This window comes from Entelurus aequoreus, linkage group LG16 (genome assembly GCF_033978785.1).
Source record: "Entelurus aequoreus isolate RoL-2023_Sb linkage group LG16, RoL_Eaeq_v1.1, whole genome shotgun sequence".
Taxonomy (NCBI): domain Eukaryota; kingdom Metazoa; phylum Chordata; class Actinopteri; order Syngnathiformes; family Syngnathidae; genus Entelurus; species Entelurus aequoreus.
This window is the reverse complement of record NC_084746.1, coordinates 1,463,764-1,479,779: the sequence shown is the minus strand read 5'-3', so window position 1 is coordinate 1,479,779 and position 16,016 is coordinate 1,463,764. Positions and strand designations below refer to the sequence as shown.

The following is a 16,016-nucleotide window of genomic DNA, read 5'->3' as shown; positions in this document are numbered from 1 at the left end:
TTGGTGAAACGGAGTCAAACGTCACCAGTGACTGCATTTGATTGGTGAAACGGAGTCAAACGTCACCAGTGACTGCATTTGATTGGCGAAACGGAATCAAACGTCACCAGTGACTGCATTTGATTGGTGAAACGGAGTCAAACGTCACCAGTGACTGCATTTGATTGGTGAAACGGAGTCAAACGTCACCAGTGACTGCATTTGATTGGTGAAACGGAGTCAAACGTCACCAGTGACTGCATTTGATTGGCGAAACGGAATCAAACGTCACCAGTGACTGCATTTGATTGGTGAAACGGAGTCAAACGTCACCAGTGACTGCATTTGATTGGTGAAACGGAGTCAAACGTCACCAGTGACTGCATTTGATTGGTGAAACGGAGTCAAACGTCACCAGTGACTGCATTTGATTGGTGAAACGGAGTCAAACGTCACCAGTGACTGCATTTGATTGGTGAAACGGAGTCAAACGTCACCAGTGACTGCATTTGATTGGTGAAACGGAGTCAAACGTCACCAGTGACTGCATTTGATTGGTGAAACGGAGTCAAACGTCACCAGTGACTGCATTTGATTGGCGAAACGGAATCAAACGTCACCAGTGACTGCATTTGATTGGCGAAACGGAGTCAAACGTCACCAGTGACTGCATTTGATTGGTGAAACGGAGTCAAACGTCACCAGTGACTGCATTTGATTGGTGAAACGGAGTCAAACGTCACCAGTGACTGCATTTGATTGGTGAAACGGAGTCAAACGTCACCAGTGACTGCATTTGATTGGCGAAACGGAATCAAACGTCACCAGTGACTGCATTTGATTGGTGAAACGCAGTCAAACGTCACCAGTGACTGCATTTGATTGGTGAAACGGAGTCAAACGTCACCAGTGACTGCATTTGATTGGTGAAACGGAGTCAAACGTCACCAGTGACTGCATTTGATTGGTGAAACGGAGTCAAACGTCACCAGTGACTGCATTTGATTGGTGAAACGGAGTCAAACGTCACCAGTGACTGCATTTGATTGGTGAAACGGAGTCAAACGTCACCAGTGACTGCATTTGATTGGTGAAACGGAGTCAAACGTCACCAGTGACTGCATTTGATTGGCGAAACGGAATCAAACGTCACCAGTGACTGCATTTGATTGGTGAAACGCAGTCAAACGTCACCAGTGACTGCATTTGATTGGTGAAACGGAGTCAAACGTCACCAGTGACTGCATTTGATTGGTGAAACGGAGTCAAACGTCACCAGTGACTGCATTTGATTGGTGAAACGGAGTCAAACGTCACCAGTGACTGCATTTGATTGGTGAAACGGAGTCAAACGTCACCAGTGACTGCATTTGATTGGTGAAACGGAATCAAACGTCACCAGTGACTGCATTTGATTGGTGAAACGGAGTCAAACGTCACCAGTGACTGCATTTGATTGGTGAAACGGAGTCAAACGTCACCAGTGACTGCATTTGATTGGTGAAACGGAGTCAAACGTCACCAGTGACTGCATTTGATTGGTGAAACGGAGTCAAACGTCACCAGTGACTGCATTTGATTGGCGAAACGGAATCAAACGTCACCAGTGACTGCATTTGATTGGTGAAACGGAGTCAAACGTCACCAGTGACTGCATTTGATTGGTGAAACGGAGTCAAACGTCACCAGTGACTGCATTTGATTGGTGAAACGGAGTCAAACGTCACCAGTGACTGCATTTGATTGGTGAAACGGAATCAAACGTCACCAGTGACTGCATTTGATTGGTGAAACGGAGTCAAACGTCACCAGTGACTGCATTTGATTGGTGAAACGGAGTCAAACGTCACCAGTGACTGCATTTGATTGGTGAAACGGAGTCAAACGTCACCAGTGACTGCATTTGATTGGTGAAACGGAGTCAAACGTCACCAGTGACTGCATTTGATTGGCGAAACGGAATCAAACGTCACCAGTGACTGCATTTGATTGGTGAAACGGAGTCAAACGTCACCAGTGACTGCATTTGATTGGCGAAACGGAATCAAACGTCACCAGTGACTGCATTTGATTGGTGAAACGCAGGCATGTGATAGATCCTACTTTGAAGGTCTGTCTGACAAAGCAAAACAAACAAAGCGTGCATTAACAGATGGATAAAAATCAGTAGCGAGTAGCGAGCTGAATGTAGATAAATGGAGCGGAGTAAAAGTAGCGTTTCTTCTCTATAAATATACTCAAGTAAAAGTATGTTGCATTAAAACTACTCTTAGAAGTACAATTTATCCCAAAAGTTACTCAAGTAGATGTAACGGAGTAAATGTAGCGTGTTACTACCCACCTCTGTACGAAGGACAGTCCACTTTGACACATTGGGAGTGGAACAAAATGAGGATGTTTACAAATTGCCGGCGTGGCTCGACTGAAGGCCGCCAGCAGCTTTCAGAGCTCTTTACCAGCAGCAGACAAAATGAGTCGCAGCGTAATTATCTAACAAGTGTGGAGTGTAATGTTCCTCCCAGAGGTGCTCAGGGTTACTCTGGCTCAGCGTTATAATTGGAAAGGTGTCTTGATGATCGGGATTGATCTTCATTAACTCCACTACACTTGCAACATGTATTCTATACGCCATGGCGTCCCTACAGTGCTTCATGGCTTCTGACATTGTGTTGAATAACCAGCTATCACTCACACTCATCTCAATTTACACTCACCTCAACGTGGATTGGCTCATTAGAGTGTGATAGCACCGGAGGGGCTTTTGGGGGCAGGCATTGCCTGAAATATACCCTCGTGTAATTGACTGCTTCTGTTTTTCTTCTTTCTTCTTGTCGTTCATTTCAGCTGCAGAGATTGTTCTAGCAAGTTCATATTTTGTGTGTTGATAGTGCTTAAGGTCTTGTGCTTGCATCTGCTGTTGGAAAATCTATGAAAATGACAACATTTCTTGTTTTGTCTGTTGGGCAGCAACAATGGAGACTTTAAAAACAATATGTCCATATATATTATATATTGTTTTTTAATCAACACTAATTCTTTCATTTAATTTTTTAAATTTCATTCATTTGATATGGAAATCATAATACAGGTACTGAAAAAAACGGCACTTTTTTTTTGTTCCCCCGCCTCCCGAAAAAAATAAATAAATACAAAAATATTTTTAAAAAAGAAAGGAAAAAGCAATATACTTTTTTTTTCTTCCATTTATTTATTTATTTATTTATTTCAGTCAATGACATACAAAAATAATAATAATAATTTAAAAAAAGTACAAAGTTGACAACACATAATAATATAAATGAATATAGTGCAAAAGGTAATGTATAGTATGTAATGCATGGTTGTCCAGTTTTGCCTGAAAAGGAGTGGGAAGAAGATCATTTATTTAATCCCACCCCCAGTTCTCCATTCAGAGATTATTCACATGACTTTCACTCTTACTTTATTTAAAGATTATAATACAGATGTTGTATCATAGTGGCATTACCACAGGTAACAATAATTATTACACTGTAACAATCATTTGTATCAACAATGTAGGAAGAATGAATATACCAACAATGGTAATAGACAACATGGCAATAATGGTAATAGACAACATAGCAATAATGGTAATAGACAACATAGCAATAATGGTAATAGACAACATAGCAACAATGGTAATAGACAACATAGCACTAATGGTAATAGACAACATAGCAATAATGGTAATAGACAACATAGCAATAATGGTAATAGACAACATAGCAACAATGGTAATAGACAACATAGCAATAATGGTAATAGACAACATAGCAATAATGGTAATAGACAACATAGCAATAATGGTAATAGACAACATAGCAACAATGGTAATAGACAACATAGCAATAATGGTAATAGACAACATAGCAATAATGGTAATAGACAACATAGCACTAATGGTAATAGACAACATAGCAACAATGGTAATAGACAACATAGCAATAATGGTAATAGACAACATAGCAATAATGGTAATAGACAACATAGCAATAATGGTAATAGACAACATAGCAATAATGGTAATAGACAACATAGCAATAATGGTAATAGACAACATAGCAATAATGGTAATAGACAACATAGCAATAATGGTAATAGACAACATAGCAATAATGGTAATAGACAACATAGCAATAATGGTAATAGACAACATTGCACTAATGGTAATAGACAACATAGCAACAATGGTAATAGACAACATAGCAATAATGGTAATAGACAACATAGCAATAATGGTAATAGACAACATAGCAATAATGGTAATAGACAACATAGCAATAATGGTAATAGACAACATAGCAATAATGGTAATAGACAACATAGCAATAATGGTAATAGACAACATAGCAATAATGGTAATAGACAACATAGCAACAATGGTAAGGAAACATTGAGCACATGTTAACACTTTGAGACAGAGTACAACAGCAGGTCAATACTGCCTCCCTTCAGCAGATTTTTATTTGATTTTTATTAAGGATCCCCATTAGCTGGTTGCCACAACAACCCACTAGTCTTCCTGGGGTCCACAAACTCAATACAATTACAAGTAAAAGCATATAGTTATAACTACACAATACAGAAACAAATAAAAGCATCAACAAGCAAACAATTTACAGCCACATAATATTAATTACAATATAAATATAACTACACAATACAAAACCAAACATAAATCATCAACAAGCAAAGTAATTTACAGACTCAGATAGGGAATCACATAAACTGAAAAAAAAAAAAAAAGTAACAACAAAAATAAAAATTACAAACATACAGAGAAGTGTCACTGAATAAAAACCAACAACAACAAAAAAGGAAAAGGAGTTGAGGTAAGTGGAAAGGTTAATTGTAAACATTGAGTGTCACATTTATCCTATAGTGTCTTTAATGTAGTTATGTAACTCATCATATAGTAGCTATGTAACTCATCATATAGTGTCTTTAATGTAGTTATGTAACTCATCATATAGTGTCTTTAATGTAGTTATGTAACTCATCATATAGTGTCTTTAATGTAGCTATGTAACTCATCATATAGTGTCTTTAATGTAGCTATGTAACTCATCATATAGTGTCTTTAATGTAGTTATGTAACTCATCATATAGTGTCTTTAATGTAGCTATGTAACTCATCATATAGTGTCTTTAATGTAGTTATGTAACTCATCATATAGTGTCTTTAATGTAGTTATGTAACTCATCATATAGTGTCTTTAATGTAGCTATGTAACTCATCATATAGTGTCTTTAATGTAGTTATGTAACTCATCATATAGTGTCTTTAATGTAGTTATGTAACTCATCATATAGTGTCTTTAATGTAGTTATGTAACTCATCATATAGTGTCTTTAATGTAGCTATGTAACTCATCATATAGTGTCTTTAATGTAGTTATGTAACTCATCATATAGTGTCTTTAATGTAGCTATGTAACTCATCATATAGTGTCTTTAATGTAGTTATGTAACTCATCATATAGTGTCTTTAATGTAGTTATGTAACTCATCATATAGTGTCTTTAATGTAGCTATGTAACTCATCATATAGTGTCTTTAATGTAGCTATGTAACTCATCATATAGTGTCTTTAATGTAGCTATGTAACTCATCATATAGTGTCTTTAATGTAGTTATGTAACTCATCATATAGTGTCTTTAATGTAGCTATGTAACTCATCATATAGTGTCTTTAATGTAGTTATGTAACTCATCATATAGTGTCTTTAATGTAGTTATGTAACTCATCATATAGTGTCTTTAATGTAGCTATGTAACTCATCATATAGTGTCTTTAATGTAGCTATGTAACTCATCATATAGTGTCTTTAATGTAGCTATGTAACTCATCATATAGTGTCTTTAATGTAGTTATGTAACTCATCATATAGTGTCTTTAATGTAGCTATGTAACTCATCATATAGTGTCTTTAATGTAGCTATGTAACTCATCATATAGTGTCTTTAATGTAGTTATGTAACTCATCATATAGTGTCTTTAATGTAGCTATGTAACTCATCATATAGTGTCTTTAATGTAGTTATGTAACTCATCATATAGTGTCTTTAATGTAGCTATGTAACTCATCATATAGTGTCTTTAATGTAGCTATGTAACTCATCATATAGTGTCTTTAATGTAGCTATGTAACTCATCATATAGTGTCTTTAATGTAGCTATGTAACTCATCATATAGTGTCTTTAATGTAGCTATGTAACTCATCATATAGTGTCTTTAATGTAGCTATGTAACTCATCATATAGTGTCTTTAATGTAGTTATGTAACTCATCATATAGTGTCTTTAATGTAGTTATGTAACTCATCATATAGTGTCTTTAATGTAGCTATGTAACTCATCATATAGTGTCTTTAATGTAGTTATGTAACTCATCATATAGTGTCTTTAATGTAGTTATGTAACTCATCATATAGTGTCTTTAATGTAGCTATGTAACTCATCATATAGTGTCTTTAATGTAGCTATGTAACTCATCATATAGTGTCTTTAATGTAGCTATGTAACTCATCATATAGTGTCTTTAATGTAGTTATGTAACTCATCATATAGTGTCTTTAATGTAGCTATGTAACTCATCATATAGTGTCTTTAATGTAGCTATGTAACTCATCATATAGTGTCTTTAATGTAGTTATGTAACTCATCATATAGTGTCTTTAATGTAGCTATGTAACTCATCATATAGTGTCTTTAATGTAGTTATGTAACTCATCATATAGTGTCTTTAATGTAGCTATGTAACTCATCATATAGTGTCTTTAATGTAGCTATGTAACTCATCATATAGTGTCTTTAATGTAGCTATGTAACTCATCATATAGTGTCTTTAATGTAGCTATGTAACTCATCATATAGTGTCTTTAATGTAGCTATGTAACTCATCATATAGTGTCTTTAATGTAGTTATGTAACTCATCATATAGTGTCTTTAATGTAGCTATGTAACTCATCATATAGTGTCTTTAATGTAGCTATGTAACTCATCATATAGTGTCTTTAATGTAGTTATGTAACTCATCATATAGTGTCTTTAATGTAGCTATGTAACTCATCATATAGTGTCTTTAATGTAGCTATGTAACTCATCATATAGTGTCTTTAATGTAGTTATGTAACTCATCATATAGTGTCTTTAATGTAGTTATGTAACTCATCATATAGTGTCTTTAATGTAGCTATGTAACTCATCATATAGTGTCTTTAATGTAGCTATGTAACTCATCATATAGTGTCTTTAATGTAGCTATGTAACTCATCATATAGTGTCTTTAATGTAGTTATGTAACTCATCATATAGTGTCTTTAATGTAGCTATGTAACTCATCATATAGTGTCTTTAATGTAGCTATGTAACTCATCATATAGTGTCTTTAATGTAGTTATGTAACTCATCATATAGTGTCTTTAATGTAGCTATGTAACTCATCATATAGTGTCTTTAATGTAGCTATGTAACTCATCATATAGTGTCTTTAATGTAGCTATGTAACTCATCATATAGTGTCTTTAATGTAGTTATGTAACTCATCATATAGTGTCTTTAATGTAGTTATGTAACTCATCATATAGTGTCTTTAATGTAGTTATGTAACTAATTATATAGTGTCTTTAATGTAGCTATGTAACTCATCATATAGTGTCTTTAATGTAGCTATGTAACTCATCATATAGTGTCTTTAATGTAGCTATGTAACTCATCATATAGTGTCTTTAATGTAGTTATGTAACTCATCATATAGTGTCTTTAATGTAGTTATGTAACTCATCATATAGTGTCTTTAATGTAGCTATGTAACTCATCATATAGTGTCTTTAATGTAGCTATGTAACTCATCATATAGTGTCTTTAATGTAGCTATGTAACTCATCATATAGTGTCTTTAATGTAGTTATGTAACTCATCATATAGTGTCTTTAATGTAGCTATGTAACTCATCATATAGTGTCTTTAATGTAGTTATGTAACTAATTATATAGTGTCTTTAATGTAGCTATGTAACTCATCATATAGTGTCTTTAATGTAGCTATGTAACTCATCATATAGTGTCTTTAATGTAGCTATGTAACTCATCATATAGTGTCTTTAATGTAGCTATGTAACTCATCATATAGTGTCTTTAATGTAGCTATGTAACTCATCATATAGTGTCTTTAATGTAGTTATGTAACTAATTATGCAGCCCCAGGTCAAGTCAAATTGTTTTGGTGTACCCCTCAGATTATATTTAGTTTTCTCTAAATCCAAGAAAAGCATGAGGTCCTAAATCATAGGGATGCCTTGGGGCCAAACGTTGATTTCCACTCCACTAAAATCCTTCTACGAGCTAGTAATGATGCAAAGGTGATACTATCAATCAATCAATCAATCCATCCCTAAAAGGCTGTTTCATTTTTTGATCGTTTGGTGGAATTCCAAAAATAGCCAATTCTGCACAAGGCGTCAATTTAACATTTTTGTTTTTCAAAGTTGTATGATTAAAGAAACAACACACATTTGGTAAACAAAATAGACAAATAAATAAATACTATAATAAATATGATAGATATCTTACGCCTTTTATTTTGAAGTTATTACCTGCTCAGTGGTTAGATTAGAGTGTCCGCCCTGAGATGGGTAGGTCGTGAGTTAATATCGACAACGTTTTGATACTGAAGTTCATCCATCCATCTTCTTCCGCTTATTCGAGGCCGGGTCGCGGGGGCAGCAGCCTAAGCACAGAAGTCCAGACTTCCCTCTCCCCAGTTTCTTCGCCCATGCTCCTCCCAGGAGATCCCAAGTCGTCCCCAGGCCAGCTGGGAGACATAGTCTCTCCACTGGGTCCTGGGTCTTCCCCGTGGTCTTCTATCGGTCGGACGCGCCCTAAATACATCCACAGGGAGGCGTTCGGGGTGAATTCCGACAAGATGCCCAAACCACCTCACCTGGCTCCTCTCCATGTGGAGGAGCATGAGCTTTACTCTGAGCTCCTCCCAAATGACAGAGTTTTATTATCTCTAAGGGAGAGACCCGCCACCCGGCGGAGGAAACTCATTTCAGCCGCTTGCACCCGTGATCTTGTCCTTTCCGTCATAACCCAAAGCTCATGACCATAGGTGAGGATAGAGACGTAGAGTGACCAGTAAATTGAGAGCTTTGACTTCCGGCTCAGCTCCTTCTTCACTACAATGGATCGATACAGCGTCCGCATTACTGAAGACGCCGCACCGATCCGCCTGTCCATCTCACCATCCACTCTTCCCTCACTGGTGAACAAGACTCCCAGGTACTTGAACTCCTCCACTTGGGGCAGGATCTCCTCCGCAACCCGGGAGATGGCACACCTCCAGTCTCTTCAGGATGTGCCGTTTTGTGGGCGCTCTTATTTACGTGCTTCCACTTGGACAGCGTCTTCTTTGTCGTAGCGGTGTAGCGTGCAAGGACGGGAGAAGAAGTGTCAAAAGATGGCGCTAACTGTTTTAATGACATTCACACTTTACTGCAATCAATAACGGAGCAGCATCTCCTCATTCGTGGCTCACTAGTGCAACAACAACGCCCGAAATGTGTCCCGTGAAAAACCCTCCGACCGGAACTCTCTAATAACTAAAGTTCCTTGGGTGAATAATGTAAAGTCACTACACCGGTATGTTTTAGTGCTTCCATGGTGAGTTTACTGACAGATATAAGTTAGAACTTTACACTACTTTATATTAGAAATGGCAACAGTGGAGGATGAATGTCACATAACAAGACGATAGAGGAAAAAGAAGAAGATTATCGACTACGGTATCATCACAGACTACATTGGGGGACATGCACACATTTTCAGGACTTATGCAGATCTCAAATACACATCAGCAGGTACCAGAAGGTAAGAAAAGTTCGTTTTGCATAATATTGTAATAATAATAATAATAATGGATTAGATTTATATCGCGCTTTTCTATTGTTAGATACTCAAAGCGCTCACAGAGAAGTGGGAACCCATCATTCATTCACACCTGGTGGTGGTAAGCTACATTTGTAGCCACAGCTGCCCTGGGGTAGACTGACGGAAGCGAGGTGCCAGTTTGCGCCTACGGCCCCTCCGACCACCACCCACCATTCATTCATCATTCATTTCACCGGTGTGAGCGGCACCGGGGGCAAAGGGTGAAGTGTCCTGCCCAAGGGCACAACGGAAGCGATTTTTTGGATGGTAAGAGGCGGGGAGCGAACCTGCAACCCTCAGGTTTCTGGCACGGTTGCTCTACCCACTACGCCACGCCGTTGTGAAACAAAACGCCAGATAATATGTCGAGTTTTGAGAAAATAAAATGATTTATAGCCCGAAAACATATTTAATTTTCATTTGTTTTCTCTCTATAGACATGATTTACTTAAAATTACAGTAATTGACATTTTGTGTCCATCCCATCATGTGTTGTGTACCCGACATCTGGACTGAAACCGAACGTGAGAAATAATAATAATATTAATTAGGGATGTCCGATAATGGCTTTTTGCCGATATCCGATATTCCGATATTGTCCAACTCTTTAATTACCGATACCGATATCAACCGATACCGATATCAACCGATATATACAGTCGTGGAATTAACACATTATGCCTAATTTGGACAACCAGGTATGGTGAAGATAAGGTACTTTAAAAAAAAAAAAAAAAAAATAAGATAAATAAATTAAAAACATTTTCTTGAATAAAAAAGAAAGTAAAACAATATAAAAACAGTTACATAGAAACTAGTAATTAATGAAAATGAGTAAAATGAAGTGTTAAAGGTTAGTATTATTAGTGGAGCAGCAGCACGCACAATCATGTGTGCTTACGGACTGTATCCCTTGCAGACTGTATTGATATATATTGATATATAATGTAGGAAGCAGAATATTAATAACAGAAAGAAACAACCCTTTTGTGTGAATGAGTGTAAATGGGGGAGGGAGGTTTTTTGGCTTGGTGCACTAATTGTAAGTGTATCTTGTGTTTTTTATGTGGATTTAATAAAAAAATTTAAAAAAAGATACAGACGATACCGGTAATTTCCGATATTACATTTTAACGCATTTATCGGCCGATCGGACATCCCTAATATTAATGGTTTAGATTTATATAGCGCTTTTCTAGACACTCAAAGCGCTTCACAGAGAAGTGAGAACCCATCATTCATTCACACCTGGTGGTGGTAAGCTACTTTCATAGCCACAACTGCCTTGGGGTAGAAAGCTTTCTTGAGGAGCAGGTAATGAAAGAAAATTCCATAGCTAAATGTTAAACGGTGTCAATACGGGGAGCTTTATACTCTTTGTTGTTCCAGTGTGTGTGCATGCGTGTACACGTGTGTGTGTACACGTGTGTGCGTCAGGCCGTGTGTTTGTGTGTGCGTTTAAAGGAGAGATGGTTTCAACAAGCACAGAAGGTATGTTTGCAAAAAAGAGAAAACCTTGCCGTTGTCCATGAATTCGCTGGAGGGGACATTTGCAGCGTTTGTGTACTTTTACAAGTGCGCTTACATAATCCTTGTTCATAATGTTTTTCTGCGTCTCAGCATCAGCTCCTGCAAAACGAAAAGGCTCGGTGGCGTTGATTAACGACTCCTCGTCACACTGCAAAATATTGACATCTAATTAAGATGAAATATCTCAAATAAGGCTGATATTTGAGATAAGATCATTCTTCTCACTAAGCAGATTTTATGTTAGAGTGTTTTACTTCTTATAAGTGTTTTGGTCCTAAATGATCTCAGTAAGATATTACAGCTTGTTGCTGAGATTTGATTACCTATATTGAGTAAAACATGCTTGAAACTAGAATATCAAGTGTTGCAAAGCTGTGTCATTAACACTCACAAGTAGAGATGTCCGATAATGGCTTTTTTTGCCGATATTGTCCAACTCTTAAAGGCCTACTGAAAGCCACTACTAGCGACCACGCAGTCTGATAGTTTATATATCAATGATGAAATCTTAACATTGCAACACATGCCAATACGGCTGGGTTAACTTATAAAGTGACATTTAAAACTTCCCGGGAAATATCCGTCTGAAACGTCGCGGTATGATAACGTATGCGCGTGACGAAGTCAGAGTAACGGAAGTTGTGGTACCCCGTAGAATCCTATACAAAAAGCTCTGTTTTCATCTCATAATTCCACAGTATTCTGGACATCTTTTGCAATTTGTTTAATGAACAATGAAGGCTGCAAAGAAGACAGTTGTAGGTGGGATCGGTGTATTAGCAGCGGACTACAGCAACACAACCAGGAGGACTTTGTTGGAGCGCTAGCCACGCTAGCCGCCGACTTCACCTTGACTTCCTACGTCTCCGGGCCGTCAAACGCATCGGGTGAAGTCCTTCGTCCTTCTGCCGATCGCTGGAACGCAGGTGAGCACGGGTGTTGATGAGCAAATGAGGGCTGGCTGGCGTAGGTGGAGAGCTAATGTTTTTAGCATAGCTCTGTGCAGTCTGGTTGCTAAGTTAGCTTCAATGGCGTCGTTAGCACAGCATTGTTAACCTTCGCCAGCCTGGAAAGCATTAACCGTGTATTTACATGTCCACGGTTTAATAGTATTGTTGATTTTCTATCTATCCTTCCAGTCAGGGGTTTATTTCTTTTTTTTCTATATGCAGTTAAAGCAAGATGCTATCACGTTAGCTCGTAGCTAAAGCATTTTGCCGATGTATTGTCGTGGAGATAAAAGGCACTGAATGTCCATTTCGCGTTCTCGACTCTCATTTTCAAGAGGATATAGTATCTGAGGTGGTTTAAAATACAAATCTGTGATCCACAATAGAAAAAGGAGAGAGTGTGGAATCCAATGAGCCAGCTTGTACCTAAGTTACGGTCAGAGCGAAAAAAGATACGTCCTGCACTGCCTCTCAAGTCCTTCACTGTAACGTTCCTCATCTACGAATCTTTCATCCTCGCTCAAATTAATGGGGTAATCATCACTTTCTCGGTCCGAATCTCTCTCGCTCCATTGTAAACAACGGGGAATTGTGAGGAATACTAGCTCCTGTGACGTCACGCTACTTCCGCTACAGGCAAGGCTTTTTTTTTTATCAGCGAGCAAAAGTTGCGAACTTTATCGTCGATTTTCTCTACTAAATCCTTTCAGCAAAAATATGGCAATATCGCGAAATGATCAAGTATGACACATAGAATGGATCTGCTATTCCCGTTTAAATTAAAAAAAAATCATTTCAGTAGTCCTTTAATTACCGAATCCGATATCAATCGATACCGATATATACAGTGGTGGAATGAACACATTATTATGCCTAATTTTGTTGTGATGCCCCGCTGGATGCATTAAACAATGTAACAAGGTTTTCCAAAATAAATCCAACTTCCCAACTTATGGAAAAAAATGCCAACATGGCACTGCCATGTTTATTATTGACGTCACAAAGTGCATTATTTTTTTTTAACATGCCTCAAAACAGCAGCTTGGAATTTGGGACATGCTCTCCCTGAGCGAGCATGAGGAGGTTGAGGTGGGCGGGTAGCGGGGGGTGTATATTGTAGCGTCCCGGAAGAGTTAGTGCTGCAAGGGGTTCTGGGCATTTGTTCTGTTGTGTTTATGTTGTGTTGCAGTGTGGATGTTCTCCCGAAATGTGTTTTCATTTTTGTTTGGTGTGGGTTCACAGTGTGGCGCATATTTGTAACAGTGTTAAAGTTGTTTATATGGCCACTCTCAGTGTGACCTGTATGGCTGTTGACCATGTATGCTTACATTCACTTGTGTGTGTGAAAAGCCGTAGATATTATGTGACTGGGCCGGCACGCAAAGGCAGTGCCTTTAAGGTTTATTGGCGCTCCGTACTTCTCCCTACGGCCGTGTACACAGCGGCCTTTTAAAAAGGCATACATTTTACTTTTTCAAACCGATACCAATAATTTCCGATATCACATTTTAAAGCATTTATCGGCCGATAATATCAGCAGTCCGATATTATCGGACAACTCTACTCACAAGGATAAAACTGCTACTCTTTTTCAAAGTAATCATTTCTTATTTCAGCATGAAAAAAAAAATCATGACTTTGACACAATTGTGTCTCATAATTAAAACAGATGACAGCCAAAATGACTTTGCTGTTTTATTTCCAATGAAACAATAGAAAACACGTACTCATATAGTAGTACAGTGGGCACAGTACAGTAAACTGACAGTTAATATTTAAACATTTAACATGTGACATTTCTAACAATTTTTGAACAGAAATAGTTCATGCACATTCAGATAAATTCTTCAAAATTACAATTAAAAATTTTTGGCCGGGGGCCGGCTGTATATATGCGCACTAATTGACTGAAAGAGCACGCACTTGGCGTGATGATGTCATGTTATCCATGGAAAAATGCATTTTTAGACAATATGATTTGCCTGAGCGGCTAGGAGACCCCGAGAGTAACAAGCGCTTGCCTTGTTGCCTTTCCATAAGAACAATAAACTAGTTTTTAGTATAAGTTTGCTGGTTTCAAGAAATGTAATATCATTATGTCAAGATAATGGCACTAGCATTACTTCATTTAAGAATATTTTTCAACATATTGAGAAAAAAGGCCTCTTTTTTTTTTCTCTACCAAGAAAAGTGCACTTGTTATTAGTGAGAATATACTTATTTTAAGCTATTTTGGGGTTTATTGAGGTTAGCTAATTTGACTTGTTTTGGAAAGTCTTGACAAGCCAAATTTTCTTGTTCTATTGGCAGATAATTTTTCCTTAGTTCAAATAAAATACCCCTCATTTTTTATTGTTTTTGAACACTGACTTTTTTGCAGTGCACATATCACTCTTGTTCCATCTCCCACTTTTCTCACCAGAATACAAACGTGAATTGACCATTTTTCATTTTTCCTGAAGAATAGGTTCCAATTCTCAGCCTCTGGTGATTCTGCTAAAAATGCTTCATAGTAGTAGGAGGAGTCATGTTCTCTTAAAAGATCTGGAGAGATGTGCTCGCCTCCTACCCACTACACACCTACCATACCTCTTGGAGGCGTGCGAGCGAGCGAGAGAGAGAGAGGAGAAGTCATAAGGCATAAGTTGAAATGAGCTTGTTGAGGTGTGAGGAAAGGAGGAGGAGGAGGTGGTGGAGAAGGTCTTTGCCCGAGTCTGACAGTTCTCTGCCAGCAGTGGAGCCAGAGGACCATACCGCTGTATTTACCTTTCTTTTCCCACCCGGGGAGATGTTGAACTGAAGGCAAAGACTCAACTGAGGGCTTGCTTTAGGAAGCAGATTCCAGTCGCCAGGGTGCCTAAACAATGGAAGCCAACTCCAAAAAGCACGGCTTTAGAAAGGGTCGGAGTGCCACTTTCAGCATTGATGGCTTCAACATCACCATAGGTAAGACTCTGTCTTTTTCCACACACTCGTGTGTGTGAGCGAGAGTGTGTGTGTGTGTGTGTGAGGCAAGCAGGCGTTTTAGCAGGGCAGACACGGCCGCATGGTTGAGCACATCACATTGGAGCCTCGCCGCTTAACTCGGCGCATTAGTCCATTCTGCTGAAGTTGATGCTTGCAGCCGCACTGCGAGCACACCATGGAAACAAGCGAGCTTTTAGACGAGCGCTGACGTCACCCAGGAGTCCTTCTATCGTCCTGACAACCGCAGTGTTGATCAGTTTGGGCGCTGGGGGAAATGTGGGGAAACTTTTAATCTGAGAGCGCTTTAGGAACATGACTTTTGTTGCGATGCTCTAGGCCAGTCTTTTTTTTACCTTTTTTGAGCCAAGGCACATTTTTTTCCATTGAAAAAATCCTGAGGCACACCACCAGCAGAAAACATTGAAAAATGAAACTCAGCAGTCGATATTGACAGTAAAAAGTCGTTGTCGCAATTGTTGGATATGACTTTAAAACATAACCAAGCATGCATCACTATAGCTCTTGTCTCAAAGTAGGTGTACTGTCACCACCTGTCACATCACACCCTGACTTATTTGGAGTTTAGTGTTTTAGATCTTGTCTTGCGCTCCTATTTTGGTGGCTTTTTCTCTTTT

The 16,016-nt window shown here is 38.1% G+C and overlaps 1 protein-coding gene across 5 annotated transcripts in view; it reads left to right on the top strand.

The window, feature by feature from the left end:
• pde1cb (phosphodiesterase 1C, calmodulin-dependent b) overlaps positions 1-16,016 on the top strand; it is a 264,072-nt gene that overhangs the window by 37,595 nt on the left and 210,461 nt on the right. The window contains exon 1 of one of the 5 annotated variants that reach the window (XM_062023725.1): positions 15,097-15,360. The exons of the other annotated variants lie outside the window; for them this stretch is intronic. Within the exon in view, the coding sequence (XP_061879709.1) occupies positions 15,279-15,360 (82 nt within the window). The 5' untranslated portion in view covers positions 15,097-15,278. Of the gene's footprint in view, positions 1-15,096; positions 15,361-16,016 lie in introns of those variants that run through there. 5 annotated transcript variants of the gene reach the window in all.